At 47.7% G+C, this 13,683-nt stretch overlaps 1 protein-coding gene across 1 annotated transcript in view; it reads left to right on the top strand.

Annotated features, from left to right (window-relative positions):
- Positions 1 to 13,683, top strand: part of rbck1 (RanBP-type and C3HC4-type zinc finger containing 1) — a 46,938-nt gene that overhangs the window by 24,679 nt on the left and 8,576 nt on the right. The window contains exons 7-10 of the mRNA XM_041204481.1: positions 670 to 843; positions 3,234 to 3,394; positions 4,986 to 5,097; positions 7,620 to 7,799. Of these exons, the coding sequence (XP_041060415.1) occupies positions 670 to 843; positions 3,234 to 3,394; positions 4,986 to 5,097; positions 7,620 to 7,799 (627 nt within the window). The remainder of the gene's footprint in view (positions 1 to 669; positions 844 to 3,233; positions 3,395 to 4,985; positions 5,098 to 7,619; positions 7,800 to 13,683) is intronic.

Consider the following 13,683-nt stretch of genomic DNA (forward strand, 5'->3'; position numbering starts at 1 on the left):
ATGTAGTGGAAGGGGGAACCAATCAAGCGGGCTGCTTTGATCCGAATGGTGTTGAGTTTCTTGAGTGTTGTTGGAGCTGCACTCATCCACAGGCAAGTGGGGAGTATTCCATCACACTCCATGATAGCCTTCTAAATGGTGGACAGGCCCTGGGAAGTCAGGAGGTGAGTCACTGCCTGCCTTTACATAGTGCTTTTCACAGCCTCAAGATGTCCCCAAAATCCTTTATAACCAATTAAATACTTTTAAAGTGTAGTCACCGTTGTAATGTAGGAAACATGGCAGCCAATTTGCACACGGCAAGCTCTCACAAAGAGCACTGTGATAAATGACTAGATCATCTATATTAAATGCTGACAGAGTAACAAATGTGGATCAGGAAGCTGGGAAAATTCCAGTGGGATCTTTCACTTTACATGGGAGGCGTGGTGTTGGTTTAATGTCTCATTAGGAGGTGGCACTTCTGACAGTGCAGCACTCCCACAGCACTGCACTGGAGTGTCAGCCTGGATTTTGTCCTCAATCTCTGGAGTAATGTCTTAATACTTGGTGCATTAATGGAGTGGACAGAGTCTTCCCCTTTTAAGTACTTTGCCTTGTGCTATAAGCTATAAAATATCAAACCATCTGAAGAAACAAATAGGTTTCCTCTGTTTTATCCTTATTTAGATTGGTTGGGAGTGCTCAGGTTGCACGTACATTAATAAACCAACTCGTCCAGGATGTGAGATGTGTAGCACAGGCAGACCAGAGAACTACCAGATACCAGACCTGTACCATCCTGATGAGGAGGAACTACAGTGGATGAAGAATGAAGAAGAAAGTTATAAACAATATGAACAGGTAACCCTTTCACCTTGTTTTTTGGTACCTGTTTCTGCTTTTCATGTAACAGTTTGATCTCTGGTAATCTTGTTCTCACAGTCCACTGTGAGGTTTTACTTTGCCTTCTGTCTCACTGGCTTTAGGGTTGTACATGTTTGAAACCTCCGCTACACATGTGATGAATAAAGGTATCCTGTAATAAAATTCCTGTATGCTTGTGTGAAGCTGCGTACATTCACTCAAGGCCAAGGCTGGAACTTTCCCAACACTGTGGAGGTGGCTTTGGAGGTGGGGGGGGTGGTACAGCGAGTAGGCAGGGGTAGGAATTTTAGAATGCAGTGGGTCAGGTCGTCTCTGCAACATGTTCCTGCCTCTGGGTGAGTTCCCAGGGGCGGGGAATGAGTGGAATTGGGTGCCCACCTGCGGGAAGTGTAGAGACAATTAAGGCAGCTAAAGCCACAATTGGTGGCCATTTTCAGAGAGGGGGCAAGTTTTCTGGCATGGCACTGACCCCACTGTGTCAGGAGACTGGCAACACACCGAAGGCGGTTTCATAATGGGAGATCCAAGATGTGTTGCCAACTGTGATTAAATGTATTCCTGGAGGTGTTATCACCTGACTTGTCCCTACGCTCCAGCCATTAGTCACCAACACATCCATCCCTGCACCTTCCTAAACCAATTGGAAAGCAAAAAGACTCATTACCCAATTGGATGATGCTTGACTGTCAGCCAAACAGCCTCTTTTACCCATTTTCAAATGTTTTATGTCTGCTCAAGAGAAATGTTCAAAGAAAATGACAAAAAACAAAATCAATCTTTTTTAATGTCCCAAAGATTTGGGGTGCAGCAGTGTCCTGTTGATTGATCTTCAGTTCCTGGAGACTTCAGGCCGACCCTGGAGGGTTAGCATTCCCAGGTCAGAGCTGTGTAACAATACAGGCCTTTTAATCATTTGTCGCCAGCACTTCTCAATGCCCACCTGTCTCCTTACCATTGCAGCCAGTATACCAAGGCTGATATCTCTGCTACTGCAGCACCTGATGCAATATACCAGCTGCTACCTCCTCCACCCCACTGAGGGTGGCATCACCGCCACTCCTGCTGCTAGCTCCTCATCGGTGCTCACATTGCCAAGATACCTGGCAGCCCTATCCAAGGGGCCACACTAAGTGCACCTCCTGATGCTGGAACATGGCCAACGTCCCCAATTGGACAGGGCTCCCTGGAGCCCAGCCTCCGGGAAGATTGCATCGGACATCCGGTCACTGCCAGTTCTAAATTCCCGACCCAGAAATGACCCCGCTGTCTGGATTGAGGCCCATCTCGAAAATTTCTGGCTCCAGGGGAAGCTGAGATGAGCCAGTTAATTCACCTGGTCCGTCCTCTCGTTTAGATCCTCAGAAAAGATCCCATCCAGATGATTTGTTCACTTTGCAACAGCTTTATTCTATAAATATTAATTCATAAAAGATCGTCTTAGAATTGTTAGTGGCGCAACTGGGATTTAGAAGTGTATTCCTGTTGTTTTAGTCCAGGACCCAGTTAACAGACACTCAGCCTTTGCTGCCGTCACTCACTGATTTCCATTCACAAGAAGGAACCAAAATTTCTTCCCCCTCCCCCAGTCTCAAATGTGACTTCGCTGCGACTGTGTTACATACTGGCTGGAACTGCCATTGGCTGTGTTTTGTCTTTGGCTCTCTAACAGGGGTGAAGGGCTTCCAGAGCATTCCATTGCATAAGCGTGCATTCCAGCAGAGGTTAGGACTTTAAATAATGGGTAGCGCCAGTAACCTGTGGCTGAGTAACTCAAGGAATTTGGTGATGAGGGAATTTTAAGGGTTGATTTCTTTCTGACATCTAGTCAGGTTTTGCATTTAGCATTTATGTAACTTAACTTTAATGTTAACTTGGTGCTTCTTTCACAATGTCAGTGAGAAGCTGCCTGCTGGTGGCATCTGCACGGTTAGTTATGTGGCTAAAGTGCTGGTTACCTAGTCCGCCCAATGGCAGTCTTTGAAATTATTTAAGGTTTTAAGTGGATACAGAGAGAATGTTTCCTCTTGTGGGAAGAGTAAAAATGGAGGCCATCAATATAAGATAGTCGCCAAGAAATGCAACAGGGAATTCAGAAGAAGCTTCTTTACCTGAAGAACAGTACAAACGTGGAACTCACTACCACAGGGAGTGGTTGCAGTGAATGGTACCGATGCATTTAAGGTGAAGCTAAATGAGCATACGAAGGAGAAGGGAATAGAGGGTTACGATGATAGATTTAGATGAGGAAATGTGGGAGGAGGGCTCAGGTGGAGCATAAACACCAGCATGGGCTGGTTGGGCTGGGTGGCCCGTTTCTGTGCCTTGTAGCCTATGTAACCCTATGATCACTATTATCTTACAAACAGTCCAAGGTACTGCAACGGCAACAGAATTACCAAATTTTGTTGGAAACAGATGAACAAAACCTGATATCGACTGGGGAGGACTTTGAATGTCCAATCTGTTTAAACATCTTGGAGAATGGTGAAGGCGTGACACTTCGAGAGTGTTTACATGCCTTCTGCAAGTAAGAAAATCTTTTTTAAAATTTATTCATGGGATGTGGGCTTCGCTGGCTGGGCCTGCATTTATTGCCCACCCCTAGTTGCCCTTGAGAAGGTGGTGGTGAGCTGCCTTCTTGAATCGTTGCAGTCCATGTGGTGTAGGCACACCCACAGCGCTGTTAGGGAGGGAACGCCGGGACTTTGACCCAGTGACAGTGAAGGAACGGCGATATATTTCCACGTCAGGATGGTGAGTGGCCTGTTGTGTATTAGTAGGAGAGGGAAATCCTGAAGGTAGCTGCAATATAATTGAATAGTACTTCAATATGGAACAATGGCAAACTTCATCAATTACACTCCCTCCTCAAATAGAAATTAGTGATGTCATAGAACCAGAGAAACTTACGGTACAAATGGAGGCCCTTTGGCCCATCCTGCTTGTTCTGGCTTTTTAAAAGAGCAGTCCTGCTTAGTAGGACATGTCCATTTTTTGTCCATAACCCTTTGTATTCCTCTTCAAATACTTGTCCAACTCCATTTTAAAATTGTTTATGGAATCAGCTTCCATTAACTTTCCAGGTAATTATTCCAGATCCTGACAACTCATTGAATGGAAACATTTCTCCTCGTCTCCCTTCTTGATGATTATGGATTTTGTGACCTCTGGTTATTGACTCTCTTGCCAGAGGGAAAAACTTTTCTTTATCCCTTCCAATCAACATCTCTCAAAAACCTCTGTTAAGTCAATTTTTAACCTTCTCTGTTACAAGGAGAACAGTCCCAACTTTTCCAAAGTCTACTTCATAACTGAAGTGCCTCACCCCTGGTAATATTCTGGTAAACCTCCTCTGTATCCTTTCTAAGGTTTTAAATTTACATCTTTCCTGAGGTGTGGTCCCCAGAATTGTCCACAATACTCCAGCTGAGGCCTAACCAGTGATTTATAAAGTTCTCCCATAATCTCTTTATTCTTTCATGGGATGTCGGCATCACTGGCAAGGCCAGCATTTGTTGCCCATCCCTAATTGCTCTTGAACTGAGTGGCTGGCTAGGCCATTTCAGAGGACAGGTAAGAGTCAACCACATTGCTGTGGGTCTGGAGTCACATCTAGGCCAGACCGGGTAAGGACAGCAGATTTGCTTCCCTAAAGGACATTAGTGAACCAGATGGGTTTTTACGGCAATAGATGATAATTGTCATGGTCATCACAGAGTAGCTTAATTATAATCCCAGATTTATTAATTGAATTTAAATTCTACCAGCTGCCATGGTGGGTTTTGAACCTGTGTCCCCAGAGGATTAGCCTGTGCCCAACTAGTCCAATGACATCGCCACTACACACATCGCCGCCTCTGCTTGCTTTTCTATCCCATTCCTCTATTTATCCACTCAAGTAACCCATATGCTTTTGTTTAACCTCCTTATCAACTTGTCCGGTTAAGGATGGGTATGTTCACACAGTGGTTACATTGCTGGACTAGTTTGAACTAGTAATCCACAAGCCTGGGTTGAGGATATGGAGAAAGGGAGGGAATGAAGCTTCACGTGGAACGAACAGGAAATTGAGGCAATTCACTTTTACAAATTTTGAAATAAATATTAAATGTTCACAGAGAATGTTTGAAGAATACAATCCTAAACAGCACTGAAGCCGATGTGACATGTCCATTCATGAACGAGCATTATTCGTGTGAAAGCAAAGTTCTTGAACGTGAGATAAAATACGTGAGTTTTCTTCATTATCCAATTCCTCATGTTTTACTCCAGAGCTGAGAAGAATCAAAAACATCACAAATTTACTAAGGGGGAATGTTAACGGTGCCGGGGGGTTGAGGGGAGGGGTCAGTAGGATAATGGGGACGGTATCGCCGCCGAGCATTCTCATTTATCAGAAATCAACCATAGGAAGTCCGCATACATCAAGGGAGCCGAATTTAAATGCTGAAGGGGCATCTCTGTGACATCTTAGGGACGCACACACGCACCATTTCAACTTCTGCCATCAAGAAGCCCCTGTGTCATTTTGCTGACCACTATCAGCACCGAGCCAGAAAAGGATTTTTAAAATTTATTTAAGGATCCTTACGATCCAGGAGAGATTTACAAAAAGCAACAAAGAATCCTGGGTCCTCCTCTTGTCCACCCCACCCCAGGCTTTCCCTGCCTCTTCTCCGGCTGCGATTAGACCAGACCCCCTCCTCTCACTCAGGAATGTTGCCTTTGGTGGGAAGAATAGAGGCATAGACTATTTTCTAAATGGGGAGAGAATTCAGAAATCTGGAGTGCAAAGGGACTTGGGAGTCCTAGTCCAGGATTCTCTTAAGGTTAACTTGCAGGTTGAGTCGGTAGTTAGGAAGGCAAATGCAATGTTGGCATTTATTTCGAGGGGACTAGAATATAAAAGCAGGGATGTGCTGCTGAGGCTTCATAAGGCTCTGGTCAGACCACATTTAGAATATTGTGAGCAATTTTGGGCCCCGTATCTCAGGAAGGATGTTCTGGCCCTGGAGAGGGTCCAGAGGAGGTTCACGAGAACGATCCCAGGAATGAAAGGCTTAACATATGAGGAACGTTTGAGGACTCTGGGTCTATACTCGATGGAGTTTAGAAGGATGAGGGGGGATCTGATTGAAACTTACAGAATACTGAAAGGCCTGGATAGAGTGGACGTGGGGAAGATGTTTCCATTAGTAGGAGAGACTAGGACCTGAGGGCACAGCCTCAGAGTAAAGGGAAGACCTTTAGAACAGAGATGAGGAGAAACTTCTTTAGCCACAGAGTGGTAAATCTATGGAATTCATTGCCACAGAAGGCTGTGGAGCCCAGGTCATTGAGTGTATTTAAGACCGAGATAGATAGGTTCTTGATTGGTAAGGGGATCAAAGGTTACGGGGAGAAGGCGGGAGAATGGGGGTGAAAAACTTATCAGCCATGATTGAATGGCGGAGCAGACTCGATGGGCCGAATGGCCTAATTTCTGTTCCTATGTCTTATGGTCTTATGGTCTTTGCATCCTTGGCGTTGTTGGTTTTCCACCCAGATTCCCAGTCCTGCCCACCTGCTGCTGATACCATTACTACCAGCTCCTTGTGGGTGAAGATGTAAACCAGCCCCAGGAACTAAAATGGCCACAGCCTCATGCTGGGGAGTCTTTATGGGGGATGGGGGGTGGGGGGGGTGTTCATTCCAAATTCCCTTCCCCACCCACCCCTAATGCACCCAGGGAATGAAGAATCAAAGAGGGAATCGTCACTGGGCTGTTTTGACACATTTGTCAGACTCTTAAGAAGAGTTAAGTTCCTAGAAAATGCTGATGGCTCCGGAGGTGGAGTGAGTTATCATCAGGTCAGCCTCATTCTTTCCTTCCACGTCAAGTTAGGAAGGTGAACAACCGACAGCCGGGAATTTCCGGCTCTGTCATGGTGGGACCTGCCCTGGGAGATTCGGTGGCCCAGCCAAAAGTCCATTGAAGTCTGGAATATCCCGCCCTACATCTAGGTGTGTGCCAACCCTGCTAAATAATCCTTCACTGTGAGATATTTTAAATTGGCCACTGTATATATATTTTTTTAACCACACATTTATTTATTTTCCCGTTCCTCCACTCACTGCCTGACAATAGGTTAACATTGTGGTATTCCAAGCTGAGTCAAAGTTTTCTCATTTTAGCAGAGATTCTTATTATTCTTTTCCCTCACTCAACAACAACTTACATTTATATGGCGTCTTTGATGCAGAAAAACGCCCCAAGGTGCTTGAAGCATTCTCAAACCCTGCAGTTTGTGTTCAAAGAGGTTTGATAGGTGATTGATTTTGTTCAGTCAGTTTAACAGCCCAACATTAATAATATTTATTTCCACTGTTGTTGTATAAGCTGTTGTGTACAAAATGTTTCCAAAACTAAGGGTCATAAATATATAATAGTCACCAATAAATCCAATGGAGAAACGTCTTTACTGAGATAGTGGCGAGAGTATGGAACTTGTTACAGGGAGTAGTTAAGGCGTTCAGAATAGGTGCCTTTAAGGGAAAGTTAGATAAGCATATGAGGGAGTAAGGAAAAGAAGGGTATGTTGATTGGGCGAGATGAAGATGGGAAGGAGGAGGGCCGTGTGGAGAATAAATACTACCATAGACCAGCGCTGTAAATGCTATGGAATTATTTGAAAAATCTCTCAATTTCTCCATTGACTTCAATATTGTTGGCCGCCCAATTATTATCCTGTTTTTCTTGTGTTGTCTCACAGCTCCTGACAGAGAACGAGCATCGCTCGTTCTTGGACAGAAGTTTAGCGATTGCTGAGAATCGCAGTGAGAACAGCTATCACTGTCAGACCCCGGACTGCAAGGGCTGGTGCATCTACGAAGATGATGTCAATGAGTTTCACTGTCCGCTCTGTAAAAAGAAGAATTGTCTGCTGTGCAAGGTAAGTCAGACTTGGACAGGTGGACTTTCAAAAATGAGCTGGATACACATCTGGGTGGGAACAGGTTGTAGATTGATTCTCTCTCTGCTAAAGCCGTTGCAAGTTGGGTGAATTGAAATTTTTAAGGCTGAAATCTTTATTCAGATAAGATGAGACCACACTTGGAGTATTGTGTGCAGTTTTAGTCACCTTACCTAAGAAAGGATATATTTGCCATAGAGGGAGTGCAACAAAGGTTCACCAGGCTGAACCCTGGGACGGCAGGAATGTCGTATGAGGAGAGATTGGGTTGACTAGGCCTGTATTCACTGGCGTTTAGAAGAATTAGGGGGGATCTCATTGGGACATATAAAATTCTGACAGGGCTGGACAGACTGGATGCAGAAATGATGTTTCCTCTGGTGGGGGGGCGGTGGGGGGTGTCGGTGGTTGGGGGGGTGGTCTAGAATAAGGAGTCACAGTCTCAGGATATGGGGTAGGCCATTTAGGACTGAGATGAGGAGAAACTTGCTCACTCAGAGGGTGATGAACCTGTGGAATTCTCTACCACAGAAGACTGTGGAGGCCAAGTCACTGAATATATTTAAGAAGGAAATAGTTAGATTTCTAGACTCTAAAGGCAGCAAGGAGTATGGGGGAGAGAGCAGGAGTATGGCTTTGAGGTAGACTATTGGCCATGATCGTGTTAAGGCAGGCTCGAGAGGCCAAATGGTCTCTCCTGCTCCTATATTTTTTCTGTAAGGATATCAAGGAGACTTGGTGCAAAGGCAGGAAATGGAGCTGAGGTTCAGATTAACCACGGTCCAATAGACTGTTCCTGTAGAGATAAACAAGAGGATATCTACAGCTGTGGTAAGGGGGAAGTGACTAGCTGACCTTCATGAACTAGGAAAGACCCTAATCTCTTTTTATTATTTGTTCATGGGATGTGGGTGTCGCTGGCTGGGCCAGCATTTATTGTCCATCCCTAATTGCCCTTGAGAAGGTGGTGGTAAGCTGCCTTCTTGAACTGCTGCAGTCCATGTGGTGTAGGTACACCCACAGTGCTGTTAAGGAGGGAGTTCCAGGATTTTGACCCAGCGACAGTGAAGGAACGGCGATTTATTTCCAAGTCAGGATGGTGAGTGGCTTGGAGGGGAACTTCTAGGCGGTGGTGTTCCCGTGGGCAGAATTTTCAGGTCGGCGGTCACGCAATCGGCGAGTCCGGGAGGGTCAGGGAGCAGACCACCGACTGCGATCGGTCCCCGACTGCAATTTCACACTGGCTGGCCAATTAACAGCATGCCAACTTGAAAATTCTGCCCCATGTGCCTGCTGCCCTTGCCCTTCCAGATGGTGGTGGTCGTGGGTTTGGAAGGTGCTGTCGAAGGAGCCTTGGTGAGTTAGCTGATCTAAGGTAACTAAGGACATATATTTAAGATATTTGAACCAGAGTAGAGATGAAAGTTACTTTTTAACCTGACAAGTTGTTATGATTTGGAATGTGCTGTTACACTGATGGCAGAAACAGATTTAAAAATAGTTTTCAAGGGAAAATATTTGGATGGAGGAAAGAGCCGGAGAGTGGGACTAATTGGATAGCTCTTTCCAAAAGCCAACACAGGCACACTGGACAGGATGGCCAGCTTCTATGCTGTATCATTCTGAATCTATCCCACCCAGAGCAGCAGTCGGATCAATACAATTGTCTTAGCATCCTTAGTTAGTAAGTAGGAGGTCGTGTGGCTCAATGGGTAGCGTCCCTGCCTCTCAGCCAGGAGCTCCAGGTTTGTGTCCCACTCCAGGTTTGTGTCCCACTCCAGGACATGAGTGGGAAGGAGCATTCACAACATGGTCAGACAGGTTGAGTATCAACTTGTAAACCATCCCAACACATGCCAATGGCAGGCGGTAAGGGTGGGAGAGATTCTTGGTCAGCCACGTGATGGAAAGAAAGTTGGAGCCTCTACCATCACCATCCATAGTTCCAGACTACATCATGCATGGAAAAGTGCATGTTGCCACAGCAACTCGGACTCCGAGTGAACTGTAACACTCCAGCACCTGAGTTAGTGAAGGAAAAGTGAGTGATTCACAAACCTTATTATCTTGTGACTCCCTGCAGCAAGTCTGTGTGTGCAGACATCAGCTGAGGACAGGACTGAGCTCAGCTATATTTCCCCTTACGATGGACAATGAGGTACCAGAGGGTAACCGGTATCCAGGGAACCATATCTCTGCAAGTAGTCTTCAGGAGAAGAGGGGAAGCATGGAAAATGTTTGCTCAAATAGAGAAAGAATGGCGTAGTAGTGGCGGCACACTCACCGCCGTGCCAGGTCAGTAGTGGTAGTGCACACACCGCCGTGCCGGGTCAGTAGTGGTAGTGCACACACCGCCGTGCCGGGTCAGTAGTGGTAGTGCACACACCGCCGTGCCAGGTCAGTAGTGGTAGTGCACACACCGCTGTGCCAGGTCAGTAGTGGTAGTGCACACACCGCTGTGCCAGGTCAGTAGTGGTAGTGCACACACCGCTGTGCCAGGTCAGTAGTGGTAGTGCACACACCGCTGTGCCAGGTCAGTAGTGGTAGTGCACACACCGCTGTGCCGGGTCAGTAATGGTAGTGCACACACTGCCGGGCTGGGTCAGTAGTGGTAGCGCACACACTGCCGGACTGGGTCAGTAGTGGTACCGCACACACTGCCGGGCTGGGTCAGTAGTGGTAGCGCACACACTGCCGGGCTGGGTCAGTAGTGGTAGCGCACACACTGCCGGGCTGGGTCAGTAGTGGTAGCGCACACACTGCCGGGCTGGGTCAGTAGTGGTAGCGCACACACTGCCGGGCTGGGTCAGTAGTGGTAGCGCACACACTGCCGGGCTGGGTCAGTAGTGGTAGTGCACACACCGCTGTGCCAGGTCAGTAGTGGTAGTGCACACACTGCCGGGCTGGGTCAGTAGTGGTAACACACTCACTGCCGTGCTGGGTCAGTAGTGGTAGCACACTCACTGCTGTGCTGGGTCAGTAGTGGTAGCGCACACACTGCCGGGCTGGGTGAGTAGTGGTAGTGCACACACTGCCGTGCTGGGTCAGTAGTGGTAACACACTCACTGCCGTGCTGGGTCAGTAGCGGTAGCACACTCACTGCCGGGCTGGGTCAGTAGTGGTAGCGCACTCACTGCCGGGCTGGGTCAGTAGTGGTAGCGCACTCACTGCCAGGCTGGGTCAGTAGTGGTAGCGCACTCACTGCCAGGCTGGGTCAGTAGTGGTAGCACACTCACTGCCGTGCTGGGTCAGTAGTGGTAGCGCACACACTGCCGGGCTGGGTCAGTAGTGGTAGCACACTCACTGCTGTGCTGGGTCAGTAGTGGTAACACACTCACTGCTGTGCTGGGTCAGTAGTGGTAGTGCACACACTGCCGGGCTGGGTGAGTAGTGGCAGCGCACACACTGCTGTGCTGGGTCTGTAGTGGTAGCACACTCACTGCCGGGCTGGGTCAGTAGTGGTAGCACACTCACTGCCGGGCTGGGTCAGTAGTGGTAGCGCACTCACTGCCGGGCTGGGTCAGTAGTGGTAGCACACTCACTGCTGTGCTGGGTCAGTAGTGGTAGCGCACTCACTGCCGTGCTGGGTCAGTAGTGGTAGCGCACACACTGCCGGGCTGGGTCAGTAGTGGTAGCGCACACACTGCCGGGCTGGGTCAGTAGTGGTAGCGCACACACTGCCGGGCTGGGTCAGTAGTGGTAGCGCACACACTGCCGGGCTGGGTCAGTAGTGGTAGCGCACACACTGCCGGGCTGGGTCAGTAGTGGTAGCGCACACATTGCCGGGCTGGGTCAGTAGTGGTAGCGCACACACTGCTGGGCTGGGTCAGTAGTGGTAGCGCACACACTGCCGGGCTGGGTCAGTAGTGGTAGCGCACACACTGCTGGGCTGGGTCAGTAGTGGTAGCGCACACACTGGCGGGCTGGGTCAGTAGTGGTAGCGCACACACTGCCGTGCTGGGTCAGCAGTGGCAGCGCACTCACTGCCGTGCTGGGTCAGTAGTGGTAGCACACTCACTGCTGTGCTGGGTCAGTAGTAGCAGCACACTCACTGCTGTGCTGGGTCAGTAGTGGCAACACACTCACTGCCGGGCTGGGTCAGTAGTGGTAGAACACTCACTGCCGGGCTGGGTCAGTAGTGGCAGCGCACTCATTGCCGTGCTGGGTCAGTAGTGGTAGAACACTCACTGCCGGGCTGGGTCAGTAGTGGTAGCACACACACCGCCCGGCTGGGTCAGTAGTGGTAGTGCACACACTGCCGGGCTGGGTCAGTAGTGGTAGCGCACACACTGCCGGGCTGGGTCAGAAGGTTGTGGATTTAAGACCCACTTGAGACTTAAGCATACAATCCAGGCTGACACATCAGCAAAGAACAGAGGGGATGCTCCACTGACAGGGGTCCTATCGTCATTGAATGACAGAATTGTTATAATACAAGAGGCCATTTGACCTGCTGTGTCTGCACCGATTCTCAGAATGAGCAATGCACCTAGTCCCTTCACCCAGTAACCATGCACATTCTTCATTTTCAGATAATAATCCACTCCCTCTTGAATGTCCCAATTGAACTTGCCACCACGACATACTCAGACAGCACATTCCAAATCTTAACCACTCACTGTGTAAAAAAAATTTCTCCTCATGGCGCCATTGCTTCCTTTGCCAAATATTTTCAATCTGTGCCCTCCTGTCCTCGATCCTTCTACTAGTGGGAACAGATTTTCCCCATCAACTCAGTCCAGACCATTTGTAATTTTGAATACCTCTGTCAAATCCCCTCTCAATCTTTGCTAAGGAAAACAGTCCCAACTTCTCCAATCTATCTACATAATTGAAGTTCCTTATCCCTTGAAACATTCTCGTGCATCTTTTCTGCACCCTTGCTAATGCCTTCACATCTTTCCTAAAGTGCAGCATCCAGAACTAGACACAACACTTTTGAATGCAACATTAAACTGAAGCCTTGTCTGTCCTCGTCAGAGGATGTTAATGTGCCTGTGGCTCTTAAAGTAGTCACTCAAATCCCCTCCACATAGATCATGACATGTCTACCCCGTCAGGTAGAGAAAGTATTTCACTATCTCAAAACATCCAAGTGCATGTTAAAAGCAGTGAAATACTTTGGATGTGCAGTCACTATTGCACTGAAACTTGCACACAGCAAGTTCCCACGAACAGCAGTCCAATCAATGACCAGGCCTTGTTTTTTTGAGGTGTTGGTTGAGTGATAAGTGTCGGTCAGGACACCAAGAAATAGAAAATCATCAACACAGTCCTTGCAACAAATGCGATTTGTCGGTACGTGATGTGGCGTGATGCTGGGGTCCATGCTAAGTTAGAGCATTTGAACGCATGACTGATTAGGGATAGACAGAATGATGGGTCTGACCAGGCAGCTGCATGATACTCTTCCCCAATTGCCTCCACTGTTCCGAGGGCCCTAGTTATAGCCATTGGGGCAGGTGGCATTATTCCCAACACAATTCTGCCTCCTAAAACATCCCTAAAACTATGAGATAAAAACAAAAAAACTGCGGATGCTGGAAATCCAAAACAAAAACAGAATTACCTGGAAAAACTCAGCAGGTCTGGCAGCATCGGCGGAGAAGAAAAGAGTTGACATTTCGAGTCCTCATGACCCTTCGACAGTTCTGTCGAAGGGTCATGAGGACTCGAAACGTCAACTCCTAAAACTATGAGGACTGGTTAGCCAATACTTTAATCAGACAAGGCGTTTTCTTAAATGAGCTATCGGATTAGATGATTACCTTGACAAATGCAAGGCATGTCAGACGTCAATATGGGTTATTCTAAGTTTAAGGTTGAGCTTTCCGAATGAGAAACAGACGCCCAGCAATGTCTG

The sequence above is a fragment of the Carcharodon carcharias genome, chromosome 14 (assembly GCF_017639515.1).
Source record: "Carcharodon carcharias isolate sCarCar2 chromosome 14, sCarCar2.pri, whole genome shotgun sequence".
Lineage (NCBI taxonomy): Eukaryota > Metazoa > Chordata > Chondrichthyes > Lamniformes > Lamnidae > Carcharodon > Carcharodon carcharias.